Below are 24789 nucleotides of genomic sequence, written 5' to 3'. Positions count from 1 at the left end.
CCATTTTCCCAAAACGACCTATTTTTCTTTGTCTACCTCGCTAGTGCTTTTGATCTCTGCGTTAGCTGAGCTAAAAACGGATGCCTATCCTTTCCTCACATCAACTGAACAAGTACAAAAAACCTGAGTACATGGTCATGAAGCCATTATAGACATAAAATCATTTATTAGCTATACAATGGCTTTTTTGGTGCTTATAAATAACCACAATGATTCCTGGACCGAGACTCAAGTTTCCATGAAATCTAATGAATCGCTCGCTTGAGGCTTGGAAGGTTTTGACCACAATCGACTACTTGCATGTACACACTGATAGTTTACTATAGACATTTTGAAAGAGATGATGCTTTTTGACTATTTTTGGTAAAATAAAGTATAGTATAACAATATCTGCTAACACAATAAGTACAACATTACACATTCTCAGAACTACCTTTCATCACATTAATGATACCTGTGCATCTCTGCTAATGAAACCCTGAGTATCTCAATGTCACATCACTGAAAGCTTCAGCCACACGTGACCAAGCGCTTTATGTAGGACACTGAGAGCTTAACTCAGTGCCAGGTGCATTCTATTGTGCTTGGAAACCCAAATCTGAGCCCATGTATTTAATAATGAATAAAGTCCGATGAAAACATAAATGGGTGAAATCAAAGTGCCACAGTAAGAGAAGTCAACACAATGATAGTGTTGATACGTTTAACAATGCTGTGAGCAGATCCATCATGAGATGAATGTTTGATCCAGACATTCCCGCAATTTTTGTATCAAGCTGAGGCCATCAAGACTCTGTGAACATGACATGCGTTCTTCGAATGTTCTAATAATAGTTTCACGCTGTCTCTCCTCTAACTGGAACCGTCCAGGTTCATTATAGCGGAGCTGTTAACCAAATCTGAGGTCTCTCGATACTGTCATTAAGAAGCATTACAATATTATGCAAAGCGGCACAAACAGAACAATCCCTTCCATGTGTGATCCTGGATCACAAAACCAGTTTTAAGTAGCAGGGGAACATTTTTAGTAAAAGACAAAAATACATTTGTATGGGTCAAAATTATAGATTTTTATTTTATGCCAAAAATCATTAGGATATAGAGTAAAGATAATGTTCCATGAAGATATTTAGCAAATTTCTTACCCTAAATATATAAAAACTTCATTTTTGTGAGCCAATGGCCTGCCACAGTACCCCTGATTAACAACTTTAAAGGCAATTTTCTCAATATTTGGATTTTTGGCACTCTCGGATTCCTGAGTAAACGACTGTATCTGAGCCAGATATTGTCCTATTAAAACAACTCATACATCAATAGAAATCGTATGTATTCAACTTTCACATCATGTACAAATTTCAATTAAAAAAATGACCCATAAGACTGATTTTGTTGTCCAGGGTCACATATTATGTCTTTGGTTTTGGTGAGGCATTCTAGTTGTTTATCAATTTTAAATGTGCACGAACATGTGTTCTTCGGTATCAAAATTTAGTTCTACATTTACCACCCAAGCATTTCCGAGGTAAAAAAACACACACATTGGAAATTTGAATAACTTGGCTATTCTGTTTATGATATGAAACATAGCATTTGAAAGATCTAAAATTGGGAATATCATTTATTCCAAGCCTAGAAATTAACAGTGACCTGGAACACATGTTGGGTGAAACAAAACAACTTTTATTGCTGGTTTGCATTCACTATTATTGCTATTAAAATCACTGTTCAAAAAGGGGAGAAAACGGGCCGTTTATGTGGAAAACATGAGTCATTGGCTCTCAGACTGTCATAACAGTGGATTCGTATGTCCGTGCGTACAGATGCTGGCGCCTAAAGTGACCTGCATTCACTCTAACAGACTGGACCTTTACGATTCCAGAACGCATATGAGAAACTGTCAATTCGTCCTTCTAATTGTTCTGAGAACTGCTCGTAATTCAGCACAACCCCTGTAATAAGATTCGTTATTAATGAGGGTGTAAGGTATGGAAATCATTACATCACCGTTAGAGATTAAAAAGCACCACGTCATATGATTAACACTTAATGATCACTATGACGTATTTGTGTTGGCGTTTGCACTCCTGTTTGAGAAAACCTGACGTATTTCACCATAACAGGGGTCTGTCTATATAATGCATTATGGCGAGGTACCACAGTGATGCGCTCGGACAAACAGGCTATGCATGGCAACGATGCACAACGCACTTACCAAATCTATGAACGTTAGAAACTTCCAGCTACCGCCGTATGTTTGATGCGCGGGCATGTCTATGGCTTTGTAATTGCAGAGGATGGAAAAATAAGACAGGAGTATCGCTACTCTTAGGATCTGAGATGGGATGAGCGCCATTTTCCTTCCCCCGTCGTATTTCCGTCTCAGGAAATATCCTGTTGACAGAGGGATGCTGTTATCAAAGCCGCGTGGCGGTGGTGGGGAGGAGCAGTGGGTCGCGCGGAACCGTGCGAGATGTTGACGGTGGCGACGGATGTGCGCGAGAAAGCAGAGGCAGTGAGGTGGGAGGTTGTAACTTGTTGCCATAGTAACAAGCATCACAGCTTGTGCACGGCTGCGCGCATATTACATTGGGTGCGCATGCTGGTCGTGGACAAATGCTGATTAGCATTAGTGGGTTCATTATGCCATAATTTGATACATTTGGACTGGTGATATATAGTGCAAAATTTAGTGCAAAATTTAATGTCATGTATGTACAATGTTATTTTGTAATAATCCTATTTCAAAAAGTGCTGGTGTACATCGACTGCACTTTTTCTTTTCTTTTGATTTTATACTTTTATATACACACATTTTAAATCAATTTTATTTTGAAATTCTAAAGTTGTATTTGTAATTTTAATTCATCTGCTTTTAAAGATGTCGTATGCATTATGTATTTTATTTTTCCCTTGTCAATAATTTTATGCAAAGCACTTTGAATTACCCTGTGTATGAAATGTCCTAAATAAATAGACCAAAATGCAATCTTTATAATGTACAAGATGTAGTCTTGCTTACAAAGTTATTAGACATCAAATCACATGTAAATGTCATTGCCCAGAAAAAGGAGCAAAAGTTAAGACAGGAACTTGTTACTTAAACAAAACGTAATCATCCAAATAAGCCAAAATGTAACAGATATTGAAAAATGCATATCATATCGAAAGAGAAGCGATGTTTTCTATAGTACAGTACAATATCGCAAATAATAAGTTTTATAAATCATCTGTATAAATTGTGACTTATAAACATGTTTTTACACAAACTATTGGCTACTTTTGTGATAGTTTCAAACTGTCAGTTAAACTTTTATTTGAAAACTTTGAGGCAAATAAAAAATATTAAAGCATTTTCAAACACTATTACTATAATCTATAATTGCCCCTTTTAAATCCATAACTGTTTTAGAGATGACAGATGGTAGCACACAAAAATGTTCCCCCCGTTCAACCTGTATTATGATATAACAAGCCAGCCAAAGAGGTTTACAGTGGAAAATCCCTGGCCACAGGCAGACAAATGCTTCCCAGAACCTAGCTATTAGAAATGAGGGTGAAAGAACTACACCCGCCTACACTTCAGGGCAACTTTGGATGGACCAGTTTGACTGTACTTTTTAAATTTTACGTTATATTATACAAAGATTAATCCATTGCATAACGATCAATGTAATGAAACTGATGGCTTATATATTTTAACTTGCCATGTATACGCCACATTATGTCAAATTTACTTTTAACCAACATGTTTTTCCTGTCTTAAATAAATCAGGCCCCTGATGTGTTTAAAACAAGTATGGGAGATGATGTGTGTTCTTTTATCCATGAAACCTTCAAAACCTATTTATCTAACTCAACCCAAGTCTGTCAAGTAAGGACACTGAGAAAATGTAAGGCAAATATAAGCCATGCAAACTGCTGCACAGGCCCTTCACCTACTGTGGGGTTTAATGGGGTCTTCCAGAGTGCACGAGTGCTCCGCAGCTTGCGATAAGCTGTGGGGAGCGTGCAAGAGTTTCCAAAGCTGAGGTAGAATTGTTCACAGTAAGTGCACTTCAGCGAGATGCGCATGAAGCTCTAGAAGAGTGCGCCCACCAAAACTTCATCTTGTTCCGTTGGCCCCAAACTCTCTGACATATGAAGCTTAGATTTCAGTCCAAGTGTGTGATTGTAGATCTCGGTATAATGCGTTTATTGATATAATGCGGTGTCGAAGTAAACATTTTGAAAATCCATCTAGGTACCCTGCTGTTTAAAACTCATGCTTCCTAGATATATTTATAAGTTATATAAGTAATTTAAAACCAAACCTGTGTATAATAAATGAGCATTGAATGATAAATAATAAAACCTCTGTGAACACAGTAGAAAAACAGTGACTGTCTGACTGAGGTTGTGCACTTGTGGCTTGCGTGGCTGGCTTGCTCTACTTTCTATATGTCTGTTTCAATTTTCTGTTAACTTAAAAACGTTCACAGCCCAATAAAATGTGTGATGGCGACCATTATTCAACCACATTTGAAAAGACAGCTTAAAACCCTGAACCACAAGTTTTAATGCAGTCCACAGACACAGCATGTAGCAATATATCTGATTTTTGGATACATTTATCGCCGTGGTTGGAGTTGTGTGTGGGGGCAAGTCATTCTAATCCATTCTCCCTTATCGATCTCTGTCCAGATCTGCAGCCAGATTCCATGATCGTAGATTGAGATGCATTAATGTATGCATACTGAAGTGCACTGTAGCAGCTTTAAATAGCCCACTGGGCCTCATTAAGATGCTGTTTGCTAACAACAACATCATGCCATGGACCGAAACATTGGGCATTGACGGTTGGGTCCGCATACTTCAAAGTCAACCCAATCAATCTAATGAAGACAGAGAACACACACGTCTGCTCGCTCACCCCAACCTTGTGCTTACCTTTGTCCTGGATCTGCCAATTAGATGACACCTCACGCTTTAATACCAGCAGATAATGAGCGAATATTATTCGTTCATTACAATTGTCTCCGGATTTAAATTTGATTCTCTCCTACGGTTAATCAAACCACGTCGACACAGATTATAGGATTTTTGCAAAGGTGCTGAATAGGTGAACTTGAGTTTCACACACACATATACGTATGTCTGGCCTTTACAAGTATGCTTTACATAAAGTGTAAAATGTAACATTTTATGTTGAACCTTTTTTACAGTAGTACATAACATTACATACAACAGCAAAAAAACGCCCCACCTTAGGTATGCATTCTGTGTCATTTCAATTCTCTCAAGGCTCATTTGACCAAGAATGAACAATGCATGTGGTGGGGATAAACAGTACAGTAATTTTTATCGTCGATTTGAGTTTTGTTTACTCTTACTACCTTTCATCCTTGTGACAAGTAATAAATCATATAGTAAGTATATAAAATGCATCTGAGCTGTGGTGTAGTGAGTCAGACAGACATATGAGCTGTTGGCTCACAGGGACCCATTTTTGAGTCAGACCCTCTCTCTCATCCCGGTTCTCCTGTCTACGCTCTATGTGAACAAAAGGCACCCCCCCCAAAAAAGTATGTAAAATGCTTTCAAAATGTATCTATAATAACATAAAATGTTTTATATAATTATATGTAGCATGGAAAGACATGTTTAAAGGATTTAGTGTGTGTGGTATTGTGTCTGATGTGATGAGGTGTGAAAAGGCATGGTTTAAAGAGGTGTGTAAACACTTAACTTGCACTGCTTTGGAGATAAAGAAAGTGAAAATGCAAACATGAACCTTGACAGCCCAAGAGCTTGGCAAACACAATGATGAGCGATAATAACAGACAGATGCTTTTGAACATGGAAATTACTCATCTTTTCTTGCTGAAATATTTACATTGCCTGTTCACAAGCTGTTGTTTGAAATCATAGCACAAACTGTTTTTTCTCTGTTTTCATTGAGACTTACTTTAGTTCCTGAACCAATCATATAAGTTATTAGGGTGTTCAGCTAATCTATGTTTTGATCAATTAAAAAGAAGTCCAAATAAATTATAAGATATTTTATTAAATTTGAAGTTGTCTTTGGAAGGATATGTGATTTTGTATTTGAAGAATCTCATCTTGTAAAGTTTCCACAGTTGCACAGATAAGTGTTTAACACGAGATATAATTATTTTGATGTTCAGCCAAGAGTGGTCCAGAATTTTAGATTTTTATCAGTATTAGAATGAGTTGTCTTTTGTTATGACTTTATTGAGATATGCAAAAGATTTCACAGGCTTTTTAATGAATGTCTGTTTCACATAGTTTATGCTTTTCCTGGGGTTAGTTATTAATCCAGGATAGTCCAATTTCAAGATTTCACAATGTACTGTATATTCATTCTTGGGTTGAGGGGATTATATTCTACAATCGATTGTCTGTTCATAAACAAATCCTTGCGAAAATTGCAGTTCTTCTTGGGACCACAATTCTTTTTTAGGCCCAAAGCACAGCTGACCCTAACCTGGAGCTATTTTTGTACTTTAAGTTTGGGTTAAAAGTGGTTCCATTACCTACAAAGTGATTGTTAAAATAATCATAACCTAGAATTGTCCAAAACAATCTTTCTGATCGTGAGAAAGTGATGGCCCATGTCATCTGTAAGAAAAAAAAGCAGAGGACCCTTGTGTGCCAAGTCAACTGTGGAAAACCTGTGCACTGCCAGGCCTCAATGTTTTATCACTTTGTGTCAGTTGGCAACCTCAAACGTGGTACTTCAGTCTCACGGGATGGAGAAGTCCATAATCACTGTGCTTTTATCTCATTGAAACATGGGAAAATGTATTTTTGCAGAGGCCCCTGCGTTCTCTGGGGTCTTAAAAAAGGACATATACTTTCTTATAGGAGATGAGGCACTACGATTTTTGTGTTTGAGCAAGACAATGAACCTAATTTGCACACAAATAAAGTTAGAGTTATTTAACTTAAAGTTACTTGTGGAGCATCATCTGTCAGTGTGATACGTACACAAGTATTGTATTAGTTGTTAACAATTAGTTATCAAGCAAATGCTAAATGCAATTGAAAAAAATAAGCAATCACAATAGTAGTTAAAAAGTAAATCATGGCAATCTGCCCAATTGTGGTCAATGACAAAGTCCAATATCATTGTCAACCACTAGAGGTCTTAAGGTCTCAAACCAGAGAACAAGTGACCATCAAAAAATTAATACTTTAAATGTTTTCAGATTCAAAGTTCAGATTATATTTTTTCAACAGATTTCTTTATAGCATGTGATGCATCAAAAAGTAATTTAGAAAATGTTCCTGCAAATAAATGATTAACAGCGCCAAACTCTTTTATAGTCAGCAGACCCAACAAAAGGACAAAGTATTTGAAAAGTAATTAACTCTGAGCCTTTAGGCGTGTCAGCTTGTCAGACCTTTGTCAGTTTTACAGGGCGGTTTTACAGCTTCAGGTACATGAGATGAAAGGAGTTGTTTGATGAGGATTCACCATCATGCCACATTAGTGCCCTGCCTTATCGCGGAGACAAACTGACCTTTGTCTACTGTAACATGTTCTTATGTAATTTCCTGGCAAGGGGAGAAAAGAAAACTCTGGAATTCCTGCCAGTGACGTGTTGCTGAGGCTAATAGCAGGGATGTGAAAGCTGTGCAATGACTGCAGATTTTGAGGGGTAAAACTCTCTTTAAATCAGCGAGATAACTGTAGTCAAGCCAGTTTTATACCAGATAATGGGATAAAGATTCCTATATGTCATTTAGCTTATGTGAGATCTTTTAGATATGGAAGTGCAAAGAGAAGTGGGCCTCAGTGTCTTCAAAAATCAGAAGGAAATCCAATTCTATCAGGTCTTGCTTTTGACACCTACAAAGGATGCAACTGAAGACAATAATAGTCAAGATTTCAGGTGCAAAATGTGTATTATTGATTTGAATTACTTTAATATGTTAAATTATGTTCATTCCAACTTTCAACACCAATTTCAAAGTTTAACTGTTAACACTGCTCCGTAACTTTATCATACAAAATAATTGACAAAATTGGACCAAATTAAGACAAAATTCTAAGTTATAGTTTCAGTTAACTAACTTTCATGTTGGCTTTAACTTCATATACCAGGACTTATTAAAAAACAAGCATAATGTACTAGTCGAAATTTGTACAAGCGCTTGACTGAATAATCTTAAAATCTCAAGGTGTGTGCATAAACATAATCGTGCATTTCAATTTCTTTCATTAGAAAAGAAAACAATATGTATTTTGAAATGGGTCACTTAAACAAAAAAAATAAAGGAAAAGCGCCAATAAAAGCCATGAATAAAGCTTCAGTTCTCTTTAAATAGATCTTCAGGGTGAGATCATAAAGGGATAGTTCAACCAAAAATGAAAATTCTGTCTGCATTTACTCAACCTTGAGTTGTTTCAAACCTGTATAAATTGGGTTGTTCTGTTGAACACAAATAAAGATATTTGGAAGAATGTTAGCAATTTTCATTTCTTGGACAACATCCCCCATGGTATAGTTTTTTTATTTTGTGTTCTACTGAAAATGGGGAACCGTTTGATAACCATTTGATTTTTCCTATTGTAGTCTATGTTGTTCCAGAACTTAAAATTGCTAACATTCTTGTAAATATCTTTCTCTGTGTTCATCAGAACAACGTAATTTACATGAAATTGTTGAGCAAATGAAGATTTCCTATTTTGTGGAGAACTGTCCCTTTAAGAGTCTCAAAGAACAATGTGGCCAACTCTACTCAAACCGTGGCAACTTTGAAGATGCTAAAATACAACATAGTTTTTGTTATTTATTTTAGGGGCTTTAATTTGCAACATAATTTACACAGTTACAGTTATGCTACACCACAGTTCACATTTTAGATTTTTAGATTTAGATTCAACTTTATTGTCATTACACATATACAAGTACAGTGTAACGAAATGTAGTTTAGGTTTAACCAGAAGTTCAATTAGCAAGTGCAGGATATACAGTGTGAATAAATACAGAATACAATATTAGGGAAAATACTATACAAATGTTCTATAACAGTATGACAGTCAGTATGTACTATGGACAATATATACAGAAGGATATATACTGTGAACATTAATGTACAGGTGGATATGAACGGATAACAATTTAGACTATACAATAGTGCAAGTGACTTGAGTGTGCATTAATTACAGACATTAGTTATTAAAGTTACAGTGCAGAAGATGAGTTAATGAAGTTATTAAGGTTACAGTGCAGTAGATGAGTTAATGCAGTTATTAAGGCTACAGTGCAGTAGATGAGTTAATGCGGTTATTAAGGTTACAGTTCAGTAGATGAGTTAATGCAGTTATTGAAGTTATGGTGCAATAGATGAGTAGATGCCGTTAATAGAGTTACAGTGCAGTAGATGAGTTAGTGCAGTTATTGAAGTTACAGTGCAGTTAATAGAGTTACTGAGTTACTAATACAGTAATTGAAGTTATTGTGCAATATATGAGTAGATGCAGTTAATAGAGTTACTGAGTTACTAATACAGTTATTGAAGTTATGGTGCAATAGATGAGTAGATGCCATTAATAGAGTTACAGTGCAGTAGATGAGTTCGTTCAGTTATTGAAGTTACAGTGCAGTAGATGAGGTAATGCAGTTCTGAAAGTTACAGTGCAGTAGATGAGTTAGTGCAGTTATTGAAGTTACAATGCAGTAGATGAGGTAATGCAGTTATGAGACCAAGTTAATGGAATCACCAGTAGTCCATTAGTGCAAATGAGCATTCAGTAATATTCCTTGTGTGCAAGTGAGCAGTATAGAGTGCAAATTATGCTGTGTGTGTGTAAACAGTCCGATAGAGCAGATAACATGAAGTACTGGTGTGTACAGTTCAGTCATGCATGGCAGTCATGCATGGCAGCACATAAGTTTACTTATACTCTAAAAGTTGGAAATAATATAAATAATGTGAGAGTGTTTCCAAACTTTTGACTGGCAGTGTGTGTACTGTATGCAAAGTGCTCAGTTACATAGAGCAAACCTTGTGCTGTTGCACAAAGCTCTTCCTTTATTCTTTCTTGCTGATGTAAACAAAAACCTCACATTGGCTACTATTCCAGCTATTGCAAAGGATGAGTAAATGATGAAAAGGACTTGAATGACATAAAGATTTCAGTAATCACAGTCGTGGGAGTTTTGATTTGCTTTTAGAAACACCCAATGGCGACCGCTTAGGCTTTCGGGAAACAAGAGTGCAGTGTGATTCATGACATTCAAACATTTATAACAGCACTGTGTTTTTATCCGGCCCGCTGGTGATTAACTGAGAACAGCTCTGGGCTGAAGGGAACACCCTTAGTGTCCTTGAGCAAATGACTCTGCATGTTGAATAGATTCAGACGCCTCCGCAAGCGCTCACCAGCAGCGAAACGCCAACCGGTGCGACGAGATGACTTGATAAATGTTGATGAAACATGCCCTTTGGGTCAAGAACAGACATTTCCATTTCCTTTTTATTTCCTGTGGGACCGTGTCATTGACTATGATATCTAAGCTCGTCTGGCAATGCAGATTGTGTGTGCGCCCTGTCAATTATGCTCGAGTGAATCAAATGCCAGTGTTTCTTTGGGAATGCCCGAGCTGAGGATTAGAGAGGAGCTCCCTATTGCCAATGTGACGGAAACTCCAGGACACCGCTCATGTGAGCGCAAGATCCTTATGGGAAACATAAGCCACGGAAACCTGGACAGTAATCCATTTAACACAATACAGAACCAATGCAGACCCCCGGAGCAATAACAGGATCTTTGTAACTATGCGACTATTGTGTTTACTTTGGTTACCATTGTTTTTTGGGGGGGGGGCGAACAACCCATACACGTGAACAATGATGCAGAACTGACAATGAAGATATCTCTGCAGCTTGTCTGCAGTTTTACTTTCCAAACAAGTGTCATGAACAGGAGGCAGAGAAAACAGGAAATCTTGCTGTCTAGAAAATAGAAACTATTCAATACTGAAATTGGTCTCAGGTTGCGCAGTGCACCATGGACGATTACCGATGGCCATTATCTACTACAGGTCCATCTCAGGACAGATACAAAATCTGTATCGTAACACTCCTCTGACATTATGAAACGCTATTTCAAAATGATGTCTTACTCCCCTTCTCTAGTATGATTTACAAGTCAAGCAGACATAACGTCACGGCGCGTTCACGCAACGCAACGCCCAGATCAAGCAAATCCGGGCAACTCTCAACATCTGTCGCGGTTTGCAGTTGCGCGCACCCGCAGCGCGCTCGAGAATTTCGCCAAGGGAGTTCCCTCGTCCTATCAAGACTAGGAAGAGGCCGGGCGGGTTGTCTCGGTCAACCCCACTCCCTCCCCCCTCTGCAGCAGCTCCGCTGATTGCACTACGGGACGCGCGCTGGGGGATCCGATGACGTCACGATCACGTTGACAAACGCGCACGCAAACGCCAGCCACTTCTTCCTCTCCTCCTCACTCATGCGCTCACGCTGCGTTTCTATTCTGGGAAGCGGCGCTAGGAATAACCCTGTCTGTCCCCCTCCCGCCGGTCGCGAAGCCCCAGCCGAAGCGGACTTACTCACTTTCATCTCTTCCTGAAGCAAAGGCGCGTAGCATTCGACTCTTACATCTGGCTTTTGCACGTGTTTTTCGCGAGTTGTTGTTAACATAATTCACAATTCGAATTAATGTTACGCTTTGTATCCGGTCTGAGCAGGAAGCGATACTGGCGTTTACATAAGGAGGTTGACATTCGTTTGGAATGTTGTGGACGTTCTGCGGATTTGAACCGGTAAGTAAGCGATCGTCTTGTTTATCAGATGGACTGACACTCGTTTTAAAGCTCAATTATGAGTAACCGCGTTGCGGCCAGGTCTCCTCCACTTACTGGGATGTATGGGGAATGCCCAGTTTTTTTGATTGCAGATGGTGAAGATTGCGTAATATCCTGAGGAATTTGGCTGGTGCGAGAAAACGAAATATAGCGAAACGTGGAAAGCGTAAGTATTAAGATGGTCGCCCTTTAAAGGCGCAGTGTTTGGGTTGTTGTGGACTCTTGGGGTTATCGGCGTCCTGTGTAATGTTGTGATCTGTATGTTCATGTACACAGTGCCCGTGCGCGTGTATATGTGTGTGTGAGCATGAGAGGAGGTGGGCGGTGCTCTGGCTCGTTCCGGGAATGTTCCATGACGCGGTCTCAGTCAGTGAAGGGCCCCTCTCAGGGAGACGCTCGACGGTCGATTGTTGCTCAAGTTAGATGGTTCCTCAAATCAATTACAGCGCTGATGTTGTGATGGAACATTTTGTTTTCTGCTTTATATTGGTGTTATTTTTAGAATCACCATCTGTTCCTCAACGGAAATTGCATGAAAAGTGATGCCTTTTTTTGCACGTGTGTAAATCTCTCAGCTTTTTTCCAACGTTAAGCAAAAGGGTTGTTTTTCTGTTCTTTATTTTTAAATGTTTGCTATATGTTATGTGTGCAAGGTAGACATTGGCATTATGTAACATTATGTACAGCACAGCAGCAGAGCAGGGTCAAGGGTGCAGCCAAGTATTTACAATCCATCAGGCAAATTAGTTTATTTGACTATGCCAAACAGATGAGCCGTGCTCCTTTCTCTGGCTTGATATATATGTCCAATGCAATGCATAAACACACCCCGCAGTATCTCTTCCTGACACTGACATATGATGCATAAACATCGTTTTGTTTTCCATCACCTGAGTCCTATCAGTCAAGAGGCAACGGACAGAGTTGGAGGTTTGACAAATGTCCTTACGCATTTTTTCCACAGCAAAATCAATCAAATAGATTCCTTTTTGAGCTTTGACACATCTAGGCTTTCCTGCCATTTGTTTCAATTGTTTCTCGTGGAAAGTTGTTTTTCAAGGTAAACAACTCACTGTATGTTAACACGGTAGGTTAACATTTTTCCAGATTCAGTTTTAGAAGTGACTTTTATTCTGTAATGCCAACATACACAAATATTTTTGTGGAATGAGGGAAGCATGTTTAGAGGGGTTTGAATTCTTCTGATGGAAGTGTTTGTTGTGCAAGCCAATACTCCAGTCCAAACCGGCCTAATGCTGACACTGGCTTTTTCAGTAATTTGTTGCTCATGTTATTTTATTTGTAATTAAATGATCTGTAGGTACTTTATAGTAAGGAATTCCTCAAGGTTCTCACATGACTTTTGGTCTGTTTGAAGCATGTTTTGGCACAAAAGCATGTACTTAAGCATTCGATTGACCTTCAGTCAAAAGTGAGCTGAACTTAGTAGTATACTTTGATAGTTATGTACTTTTGCATTCTGCATGCTACCTAATCCAAAATAGAGGTGTTGCCCCCTTATATTGCTGTGCACCAGTTGTGGTTAAATGCTAAATTGTGCAGCAAGCCCTTGTTGTTTTTGCATGTGCATTGTGAAGGGAAGGATTTGATCTAGAAGGAAATGCTTGAGGTCTATAGCCGCTGACAGGAATGTCACAAGAACATAGGCCTGCATCTGGGCTGTGCTTTTCCACCTGTTGCTTCAAGTTACATAATTGGATTTCTTGACAAGAATGCAAGGCTAGGACGGACGATAGCGATCTGGGGACGCCATGTACAAGTGTCTGCCAAGAGGCTGATTCCTTATCAAGGAAAATCTGAGATCCGAGGGAAATCGGTGGATGTGCTTGTAATGGTTTGGCTCTATGATTCAGTGATACACCCAAACACACATATGCACATACTGTGTGACCCCCCTTTTCAAGGTAGTATTCAATAATCCATAATGCATGCACTTGTCTTGTATGTCAACATCTCCCTAACATAAAAGATAGAATAGTTGTTGAATAGAACTTGGTACATGTCAGGATGCTGGCGTGGTGTAATGCTAAGGCCGCCTTGAGAGTTGTCAAGTTGAGCCGGCGTCTGTGTTGACACCCCGCCAGAGTGCGAACACTGCGCGTGACGTCCTCGCTCGCTTCAGCTGCACAACAGGAAATACTCACGGCCTCCCCTCCTTCCTGCTTCGAAAAAGAGCTACTCTTGCTCTTCTGTGCGCTTCTTTCGATTCTGCTGCAGCAGGGCAAGGCGAGACCTATTTTAATGCCTGTCCTCTGCCTGCAGACGTTGCCTGTGTGCCTTCGCAGTGTCCGACGCCCCCTTCGGTCCATCCGGCCAATCGGAGGGTTTCAGTTTATGCCGAAGAAACCTGATCGTTTTTTTCCGCTTTTTCGCGCTGCTCCTTTTTCTGAGCGAGTGAAGGTGGCAGGAGTGGGAGCAACCAAAGAGAGTGTGAGAGAGAGAGAGAGAGAGGGAGGGGAGGTAGGAGGGAGAGAGAGATAGAGCGAGCGAGCGAATGAGAAGGCTGCAGACAGTGGCAAGGAAATAGCTTGTCACACGGAGAGTGAGTAAATGGTGATCGTACGGGCTTGCGCCACTGATACGCCAGAGAGGAAGGAGGTTTGGAGACCCCGAGGATCTGTACTATGCAATGTCAGGTGGGCATCTGGCCGGGGCAGAGAGAAGTAGAGGAGAGGGAAGAAATGAGAACGAAAGTAAAAGAGATGAAATGCTAGTTATGTTTAGACTGGTTCCTTGTCATGTTGATTTGCTGCTTGGTTTTAAGTCTTTAGTGAGTTTGGATGAAGTGACAGTTGGCTGTCAGGTTTTGGATTAGGGGGTCTGACAGATGTTGGACCCATTTACGGTATTGGCTTACAGCAGGAATAAGTTTTTCGACTCGCTGATGTACCTTTGCTGATACGGTGTGGTTATTAAATACAGATACTTGCCTGGTGTGGATTAGTTACTTGTGCACAAGATGTTTCTATAATAAGTGACTGAACATCGCTGCATAAATGATTTTTATTATTAAATTATATTAAATTTTAATAAATTTAGTTTAGCATGCTTTCCTAATGACAATATTTTTCTGTTTCTGTACAGGGTGTGTGAGGAGGGTGTGTACCTGGATTAAATTACCATTCCCAGGACTGTCATACGAAGAATCTTAGGTGAGGTATGTTTGAGATATGTTGTGTACATTGTACACAAGTTGCATTGTGCCATATTTATGACCATTTTACACTACGCCTCAGCACAGGCATACTTAACGCTGAAGTTTGTGAAACAGTGACGTCATCCGTTTCTATGTATTTGTCAAAGCATCCAAGGAAACCAGTATTGATCTGAGTTTGGCTTTTGTGCCTTTACAATCGATGGGGTATCTCTGTACCCATCGCACCTTTTTCGAACCGCGGTTTTCGTGCTTTGTTAATAAGCCTGCATATTTAATGAGCAGGTAATTAAGTTGGACTAATTATTCATTATAAGAATGATGAATATCATTGTAACGGACTGTTTTGGGAAGTATTTCACCGTTCTCATTATTTTCCGTCACTTCTGATTAACTCATAGTCAACTTTGTTCAGGCTATAGGAAACAAAGAACAAGAATAAGTGGGACTAAAGGAAAGAGGAAGTGAAAATGGTAAAAGTACAAATAACTTTCTAATCGGTTTTACTTAGAATATAGCCGTCTGCAGTGTCTGCGTCGTTTGTTGTTTTTTGAGGTGGGCCTAAAGTTATTTTCATTATATTGTTATTTTAAAACCTAGTGAGCGGCCTCCGGTGACAATTTTAAGCCACCGTAGGTGTTGTCTTTATTATGATACCTAACTTTGGTCAAATTCCAGGGTAGAATGGCATGTATCCCTTACTGAGAAGGCAATCCCAGAATGCATTGCGCCAAGCTCAGTGTAAAAATGAATTCAAGATGGTGAACAAACTATTAATTCCAAAGGCATTTTATTTAATACTGATAAATACGAATAAAATCTTATAAGAATGTACCTTTATGGTTTTGTGAACGGTGTGTTTTATTGGTTATGGGAGTATTTTACTGTTAGCTTCGAAACATGCTTATTTCGAACTATTTAAATCAATCGCTGATTTAGTATTTCCTATAGAGCGTTTCAGCGGCAACAACAAAAGTAAACGTCATGCGGCCAAAACCTTGGTAGACCTCTGTAATTAAAAACAATCAATAACTGTAGAGTCATTTTAAATTAATCTACTACAATTAATAAACCATAAAATAGTTATATGGATAAATATGAATATGAATATAAATTGAATAGTTATATTTTAACCAAACGCAGACCAGAAGTTAACTGCGGGCCAGTGCGTGCCTTAAAAGTCAGCTCCCTATGTAGGCAGCTTGTTTGGTTTCAGTATAGTGTTCCTCTGACTCAGTGGTTAGAGCATGGCGCTAGCAATACAAAGGTCATGGGTTCGATTCCAGGGTATTGCACGACCAAATGAATAGTATAATACAATGTAAGTCGTTGTGGATAAAACCTTCTGCAAAATGCATAAATGTAAATGTACAGCGCATATACGTCCCAGTCGTCAGTCTTTGTTTAGACCAGTCTCTTCTGTTTTTCTTTCTCTCCGTCTCCCTCAACCATATGCTCAACGTACAAAGAACTGTTTGTGGCGGTGTGTGTGTGGTGTGCACTGTTCCCGTGGTAAAAAATAAGCACGAAGCGCTGATAAGCATCAGACACCGCACAAGTCCAGCAGTGGATCAACAACACCAGCCACACAGAGTAGATTGTCTAAATGTATGAAACTAGATTTAATGTGTTTTGATTGATTTAGGTTGTGGTGCTGTCTATCATGGTCTGTCTGTTTGTCGATGTGGAGTGGTTGAAACTGGGCCACGGTTAGTGTGCGAAGTGTTGTGTCCGTCTGGACTAGAATATTGTGGGTGGCAAATGTTGATCTGTGCCTGAAGCGATCCAGTAAAGCAAGCACATGTTGCTTGAGGTGACGGAACAGGCAAGCCACTGAACTTTTCTGTTCACCTTTTCCTTGTAATGTTTAGGTAGCGTTGAGCAGGTAATATTGACAGTTTGTGATCGATTTTGACATGGAATAAAGAAGGAGGAGTTAGATCACTGTCTTGTTTCTCATTGCCTGAGAAAGTTGGGATGCTGATTTAAAATGACTTTAAAGTACAAATGGTGCCCTCTAGCTATCCTACACTGTGGTAATTGAAATCTGACATGCACCTGTACGACAGTTAGCTCTGTGGCATATGGGTTTGTCTTTGTCTACTCTGGGCAGTGTGCGTGTGGGTATGAAGAGGTCTAAAGGTCATTGACAATGCTATTTCAGCACTCCAGGTCACATGTGGGTGAAAATGACAAAGGTTTCAAGAGGAACTTTGACAGGCATCACTGTGTTTGACGGGTCAGAATTCATCTCACATCCCAATGTGTTTCTGCATATTGAAAAACAGTTTCTGCTTTTGAACTGAGAATATTTGTTTTGGGATAGATTTGTAAATATGTTATGCACAGTAACAATGATGTAACCCAATATTGAAGACTGGGGTAGACCAAATCTTGAATCATTGTTAATCTAAAAGATTGAATCAGCTCCTTGGCACTTGGGTCACCCCTACTTGCCAATGTTTGTATTAGGAGGCTAGTTCCATTAGCCTAACAGCATCCGGTGACAAATATCATGCTCTGGTAGACTAACACTAATGATCAAAAATAAACCATTGTCTGTTTCGAGGGTTCCTTTTCAACAGCGGCGCAAACAGGAAGTGCACAATGTGTTTGATCACATGGCAGATGTTGAGATAGTGTCCCTGGTGTTTCATGGTGTAATGCTGACTGATATGCCAGGTCATTATTGCCATATCGGCCTTTGCTGCCAGGAAGGAGGTAACTGGCAAGTGGCAAGTGTTAAAAAATGACGTTGAGAATAAAACGCTGAGAAATTCTGGTAAAACGAACTGCTGATGTGTCGTCCAATTTTACGGCTGAACTTTTGAACAATGTGAACATGGATGGTGACATCATTCTCTCGACTTGAAAATAATCCAGCAAGTCAGCGCTTTTATTATGACTAACATTTACGGAAAGCATACATCATTTGTGCAGCTGTCAGTGTTTCAAAGTCAAATGTGGCAATTGGAGGATTTTGATATGGTTTACGGTTCAGAAAATGCTCATAGATACGACATTACCCTGTTGTGTATGTATGTGTTTTTCCTCATAGTACATGGCACTTTTTACCATATTGAGGGACTGTAAGGCATCTTGTATCCAAATAATGTGAACTAGTTTTTGGGGGGTCTTGAGTGTTTTTTGGTGTGTGTGTTTCTGAATCTACATGTAGTCAAAAAGGAGAGTAATCTGTACAGTACAGTTCATTAGTCTATGATTAATTGTGTAATGTACACCACACTATAAACAGCGAGCCTTGACATTGTCTTGCAGGGTAAGCTTGGAAAATTATCTATTAAAGTATTCGTGAACTGGAAGTTGCGATCGGTTTTACTTCCGTATTCTGACACACCTCAGAGTGAAAAGGAATTTCAAAGGAGAAAATGAGTAGGCTAGGCTTGCGTTTTTCACTGGAAATTGATCGGATTTGTAAAAGCAGCTCTTGCATTCATTTGATACGAAACTTGCAGCAGACTGACAGTTAAAGGGGAGGAGTTAACGGAAGCTCCGGCCAAGCCATCTAATTTACGTCATTTCAGGGCGAAAGTGCATTTTCAGATTTCAAAGGAAAATAAAATTACCCACATTGATAAGCTATTAAACGCTGCAATATTTCATGTTAATAATAATTGTCACTTTTTATTTCACTGGGACTTTAAAGGACGCTTTTAAGTGCATTGTTAATAAGAGTCGAACTCCATCTCAGACGTCGTGGGCAGGTATTACGACATACTTTGCTCAAATGCACTACCTGTTTATGGTTCCTTTATGCCATCTGATATCACTTAAATCCTTTCTTGATGCATTTAGTCGTCCATTAGCTCTTAAGTGGAGTAGGCGGTTAATATAACCGATCAACATCAGCAAAAACACTGGACTTGAGGATTATACAGATGCTTGCATGTATGATGCTCATGGAGATTCTAGCTCACCGGTCATGCGTGACCTCTCTAATATACAATGCTATGATGACTGACTATTTAAACGCAGGTATTCCAGGTCTTGAGGTTGAAGGAAACGAGAGCCGTCGGTCTGCCTGACGCTTTTGTGAGATCCCCGTCGGACACAATGCACTAAAGCCCCCTAAAGCAGAAACATACTCTGTTACTATGGGAACCTATCAGAAGTGTGCTTTGTCCTTGACGGAATCAGATGAATGGAGAAAATGTATTAAAGGGAGAACATGAATAAAAACCAGGAAGCAGCATGCGTGAGTACGCATGGAGAGGAGATAACCGTTTTGGAAACGTAGGGGAACGGCCCGTTTGTGCATTTTAGAACCAGTGGGCTCTCCAACAGATGGTGTTTTTAGACCGTAATGTCCCCCCATCTCCAATCTGTATTGATTTAATATATTAAGCATTATTCTGCTGCTCGACCCTTGATGCTCCCGATCAATCAAACATTTCTGGAGAACATGAGCTTTTTTCTGACTAACTGGCCGCTGTAGGCAAGAGCAAAGTAGACAATGTATGGTGTGGGCAAGATGAAAGTAAAGGTTTCCACACGCACACAGACACACAGAAAAATGAAGCACACTGGGACCAAAACCCGTCTCATCTTTCACAAGCAGAACAATAGTTGGTGCAGGTGTTTCATCTGATCAGAACTAGAGCCCCCACCCAGCCACCAACGCACACGTACAGTTATACAAAGACACACGGAAACGTGCACACACATGCATTCTCATTCACCTAAACCATATTCTCTCATGGCAAGCCACGCATGTAGACACGCTGGATTTTTTTTACCGCAGTGTTTTGTTGGACACAGCTTGTGCTTATGAAAATGGGTTAATGACAGCGTACAGCACCAGGGTGTACAGTAGACTCAGCGCAGCACAACCCCTCAGCTGTTCCATTTTTTTCCTCGTGTCACTTCCAGATAACAGAGCATTGAATTTGAATAGTCTCGAATCGGACAACAAGCGTGTACTCTTCCTGTAGCCAGGCTGAGTCGAGCGACGTGTGTCCGTAGGCAAAGCACATGGAAAGCAGGGGTAACGCGAGCAGGAACTGTCCTTGCTCTCCTACGCATCTCGCCGCACGCTGCAGGCGAAGAGACGAAATACACCATGATTTCATTTCCTTCTCTCTGCTAGTGCAAATCATACACCATCCAAAAGTTGCACGGTTGCAGCGGAGCACGCTTCCTGTTGCACGCGCGAAGCTGTGCAGAGGTGGAGGGATGCGTGCTGGATGTGTGTCAAAATCAAGCCGGGCCCATAGTTTTTGCCCACTCGGTTGCCACATGCAAGGGCAAACGTGTGTGGGCGCTCAGCTGAAGGCCAGACAGCGACGGTGTGGTGTTGCATCACAGTCGGCGGACAAGTTTATGGCTTGAGTAAAACCGTGGTTCTGGTGATGCGTATCTCAGAGGCTCACCGTGCACTGTTATCTCTCTCCGTATGTGTGCTGTGTCATGTGTGGACAAAGAGGCACTCATGTGGTGCCTATTTAACCTAATCCTCTATTTTAATCGGCTAAGGAGAGCCTAATCTATATCTTCCAGTATTATCAACACGCCATCTGCAAAGAGCCACAGAATGCATTGCTCATTTGCATGAAAATCCACATCATTAGATTAGGCATCATGACATTACTAATACCCGGCATGCAGATTACCAGGTGGATGTAAAAGAGCACCAGAAACTAACAACTTGACAAGTTTGAGACTATAGACTAAAAGTTTTCCAACAACTGATCTGTTAGGTTTAGTTTATCTAGATGTGAAAAAGAGAACAGGCTGAACATTACCAAAGCTGGGAAAAAATATTTAGTACATTGACACATTTGTAATGATTAATATAATATATTAGTTTAATTAATTAATAATTAATAAAATATTTCCAATATCTGAAAGGCTGTACAGAATATGTAGTGTATTTATTGTCTCTATATGATTAAAATCCAATTTTAGGTGTGATGCATGTTAATTTATTGTTTATTCATTTTTATATGACTGTTTGCAGTAATACCCTCTGAAATTGTCTTAACTCTTTTTAAGCAGTGGCACTTCACATATTCAAATTTTTTTGTCCATTTTCGGGTGACCTAACTAAATCGTTCTGCTTTTAAGATACTATTAAGTTGAATGGATTTTGAAGGCAAGAATATGTTAACACCCCCAATTAGAGAATGAGATCCAGCCTAAATAAACAAGGCTTTCTTTAATCTGCAAACTGACTTTTTTTGGTTAAAATAAATTCTGTTCAAACAGTCTTCTTCCCTTCTTGTCAGATTACCAACTGTTAACTTCTAATAAAGAATTATAATTTCCTCATGGTCTCGGATTGCCAGAACCAGTGCTTTCCCATGAATTGTCTTCAGTCCCAGTTTTTGTTGGTCATCACATATTCCTTGTATCTTATTACTAGCTAATAATTGACTCTGACATATTTGCTCATGATGATAGTGACATGTTTGGCAATCATTTGAGAGAAAGCTGGAGAAAATTGCCATATTGGGGTTATTCAAGGAGAGCTCTGTTTCCCTCTCTCTTTCTGTGGTGCTTTGAGAACAGGTGGTGAGCCGAGCCTGGTAGGATTGGTTGGCAGAGTTTGTGCAGCTGCGTTGAGCACTGAGCAAAAGTAGCACGCCCCTTCATATTCATCACACCCACGTGCCACCCGCATGCCATAAGAGAGCTGCTCTCACCCCGCTCTCGCTACGACGGGCTTAGGGTGCGAGCGTGGAGGGCTGGGGGTGGTATGTTGCAATCAGTGTAACGGTGAGACGAGGAAAGATTTCAGTAAATTTGCTGTGCAGGAGTTATTTGTGGAATCGTGTTTTAGCACTGGCACATCACTCAATCATCGGTTGCCCAGCATATGTTTCATTTTTCTCACCTACCCCCTTGAAATATATTTGATCAGGGCTAAGGTGACCTACACATATAAAGGCATCATGTATCATCTGTTTTGTGCGGTATGATACAGGTAATCCCTACATTGTTATCTGTCATCCAGCAATCTTGCATATGGATGATTTGGCCACTGATGAGGGAAATAGAGGGGCAGGCCACCCCCCTGCCCGCACCATAAGTGCCCTGCCGGGAACGGAGCATGTCTGACACTGGCCCGTTGGCTCATCTTCCCAGGTCATCAATCCAACATTCTGTCATTAGCGGTCCCACGCTGTTCCTCAGCAGCTGCCCTTCACACTTGATAGCAGTATATCGAAGAGCTTATTTAACAGCACGGGCTGGACAGACAGTGTCTCTCTGTTGAATCGAACGAGTGGCGGATGACACTCGGCTTTCTTTCCATCAGGAAGGGTGCTTGTGAGTAATTAGCGCTGATCTTTCAAACTCAAGATTGGGCCAAACAGTGCTGTGAGATGTTTGGGTCAGTAAACAAACAATAACACGTGTCTGGATACAGAAGTCATTATGTAAAACTAGCCGCTGTGGTTTTTGTTAGGTCAACAGAGTTTGATATCGACAGCAGTATCGGTCTGTAATGTAATAGGATAGACAGATATAGTGTATCAGTAAGGAAGATTAATTTAAAGATATTTTAACTTTGAGTAATTTAGGACCTATATATGCTTTTGGACAGGATGTCCCTGACAATTATCAGAAGATTTTAGTTCACATCTTCACATCTTCAATGTTTTTGTGAATATAGTTTATAGGGCTTTGGATTGATTGGAAACTTTAAAGTAACTTGATAAACAAAGTAGTGAATAAAACAAATTTCATATATTTATTAATATTTAATAGCAGAGTTCCCAAATTTAAAGACATGAAAGATTCAATAGGCATTACCAAAAGTTAGCTTTAGAATATAAAAAAGAAAGCCAGTTAAATTAAGTTCAAATGCATTGTGTTCCAATATTTTGCGCTCCGTTTAGCTGTCTTTGATCACAATATTAAAATAAAAAATAGTCATTTTAATAAATGAACCACATGAATGTGTTAAATTAATAGCCCTAATTATGAAAATTAATAAATTATATCATGTCGGAATCATATTAGATATTAGCAACCCTGATCCCTAGACATCTTTAATGGATATTTAACAACCTGCATTGGTCGAGCTCCGTTGTTCTATTGGTTTTAATCAAGAGTTGCATGAGAAACAACAAAAGAGATTCAGTTTTGGATGGACACTACATGTGGTGGCTTATGTTTTTTTGTCATCCCTGATATAGGATTTGAATCTTTATATTTATTGCCAGCATTTTCAAATGTTTAGCAGTGTTGATTTAAATAAACAGTAATACTTTAGTTCTGGGACTTCAGAAAACCCAATAGGCCACTATGAATGTTTTTTATTAAAATGTCCATCTCCACAGACTCTTATGATGAATGGCCTGCTAAATCCTTTCCTTGCTCCAATTCACTTCAGGGATTAATAGAAGCCAAAGTTTAATCACGGCATGCGAGCAGAGACACATATTAAAGCTCTTTGTTCTTCCCGTATATGAAAGGTGATTTGAGGTGTAGTACAGCTCTATGTATCACTGGCTTGGAAATACACCTCGCTAAGTCACCTTTACTCATATTTAAAAGTGATGATCAAAGCAAAGAGCAGGTGTATGCAAATGACAGTCGCTTCACGTTTAAGTCCTTTTGTTTTGTAGGTTTTGGACTATCTAAACTCTAGTAATGAGCAATAAAGTATGAGAAGTAAGCAATCCATATACAGTGTCACTATCACGAAAATAGTGGCCGTTTCTCAATATGCATCCTTCAGCAGTCTTGTGTCCTCATGTTCTCGCTCTACGTCATCAATAACTGTCAAAGTTTGGTTCTAATACTCAAGAACACAAGAACAGGGAACGCATGAAAGTACCCGGATGTGTTCTTGATATCAAGGATGCATCGAATGACCAGATTGAAGTCCCAGAAGTCACCAAGGCGTGTCCATCCAAATTTGTTCTAGTGAGGCTGCCTTGCAAGACCGGTCTCCACGGGAACACAAGTCCTTTCTTTGCATTCTTGGAATTGAGAAATGGCCAGAAACTCTTGTCAAGACAGATCTTGAGGTTGTAACCCATATCTGCTGTTATGGCGTTTAGTGTTTTTATTCCTGTTTAGGTTAAGATTCTGAACAAGGAAAATCTTAGTTTTAAAGACTTGATGAATTAAAGTGCTAAAGACTGTATTACTCACCTGACTGGGCTGAGACACTACATGTCTTATTCCAACTCAGCAGTCCGCCCAGGCAGGATCAGATGTTGACATGTTGGAAACAAGAGCATCATGGGATTGGGTTTTTCTAATGTGCCCGAGGCAAAACCTATTTGGACCTATTTGGGTAACTTTGGAAAAAACATTTTGAATATACAATACTTTTATTTATATTTATGCATATTTTATATTTATTATTATTATAATTATTTTTTAAAGATTTATTTTCTGATGTTTTTGCCTTTATTTGTACATAACAGTGAGAGGAATTAGACACAATCATCATTTTTGTTTCATTCTGTGAACTACTATTTCTCTCAAATTTAAAATAAAAAAGTTTTTTTCTATTTGCATTTATTTTTTCCGCAGCTGTATAATCCTAATTTTTTCTTAAATGCATACAATTTTAAAATAAAATTAATGAAATTCAAGTAATATTGTCTTTTAAATAAATACATTCAAGTGACAACAAAAGTGTGCAGTGAACATTTGGTGTGCTGCCTGGTGCGCTTGTCTTGTGATGAAAGCATTTAGATGCAGAAGCTGATGTACAAGTCTTTTTTGGTTTTGATTTGTGTTAAGCCCATCTTCATCACTCGAGGATGGATGGACAGAGGGAGGGAAGAGCTGCCA

General features: G+C 39.4%; 2 protein-coding genes across 7 annotated transcripts in view; one reads left to right on the top strand and one right to left on the bottom strand.

Annotated features, from left to right (window-relative positions):
• The window catches only part of aig1 (androgen-induced 1 (H. sapiens)), a 30219-nt gene extending 27617 nt beyond the window's left edge, over nucleotides 1-2602 (bottom strand). Inside the window, exon 1 of the mRNA XM_056764220.1 lies at nucleotides 2216-2602. Coding sequence (XP_056620198.1) covers nucleotides 2216-2557 — 342 coding nt within the window. The 5' untranslated portion in view covers nucleotides 2558-2602. The remainder of the gene's footprint in view (nucleotides 1-2215) is intronic.
• Nucleotides 2603-11390: 8788 nt separating this feature from the next.
• hivep2a (HIVEP zinc finger 2a) overlaps nucleotides 11391-24789 on the top strand; it is a 65014-nt gene continuing 51615 nt past the window's right edge. Inside the window, exons 1-3 of one of the 6 annotated variants that reach the window (XM_056763951.1) lie at nucleotides 11391-11798; nucleotides 11918-12006; nucleotides 14946-15013. The gene's annotated coding sequence lies outside the window, so the exon portion shown is untranslated. Of the gene's footprint in view, nucleotides 11799-11917; nucleotides 12007-14100; nucleotides 14498-14945; nucleotides 15019-24789 lie in introns of those variants that run through there. The other 5 variants (XM_056763953.1, XM_056763949.1, XM_056763950.1 and 2 more) reach the window with 5 other exon arrangements.

Source organism: Triplophysa dalaica, chromosome 13 (assembly GCF_015846415.1).
Source record: "Triplophysa dalaica isolate WHDGS20190420 chromosome 13, ASM1584641v1, whole genome shotgun sequence".
NCBI classification, from domain to species: Eukaryota; Metazoa; Chordata; class Actinopteri; order Cypriniformes; family Nemacheilidae; genus Triplophysa; species Triplophysa dalaica.
This window is presented reverse-complemented; position numbering and strand designations above follow the sequence as displayed.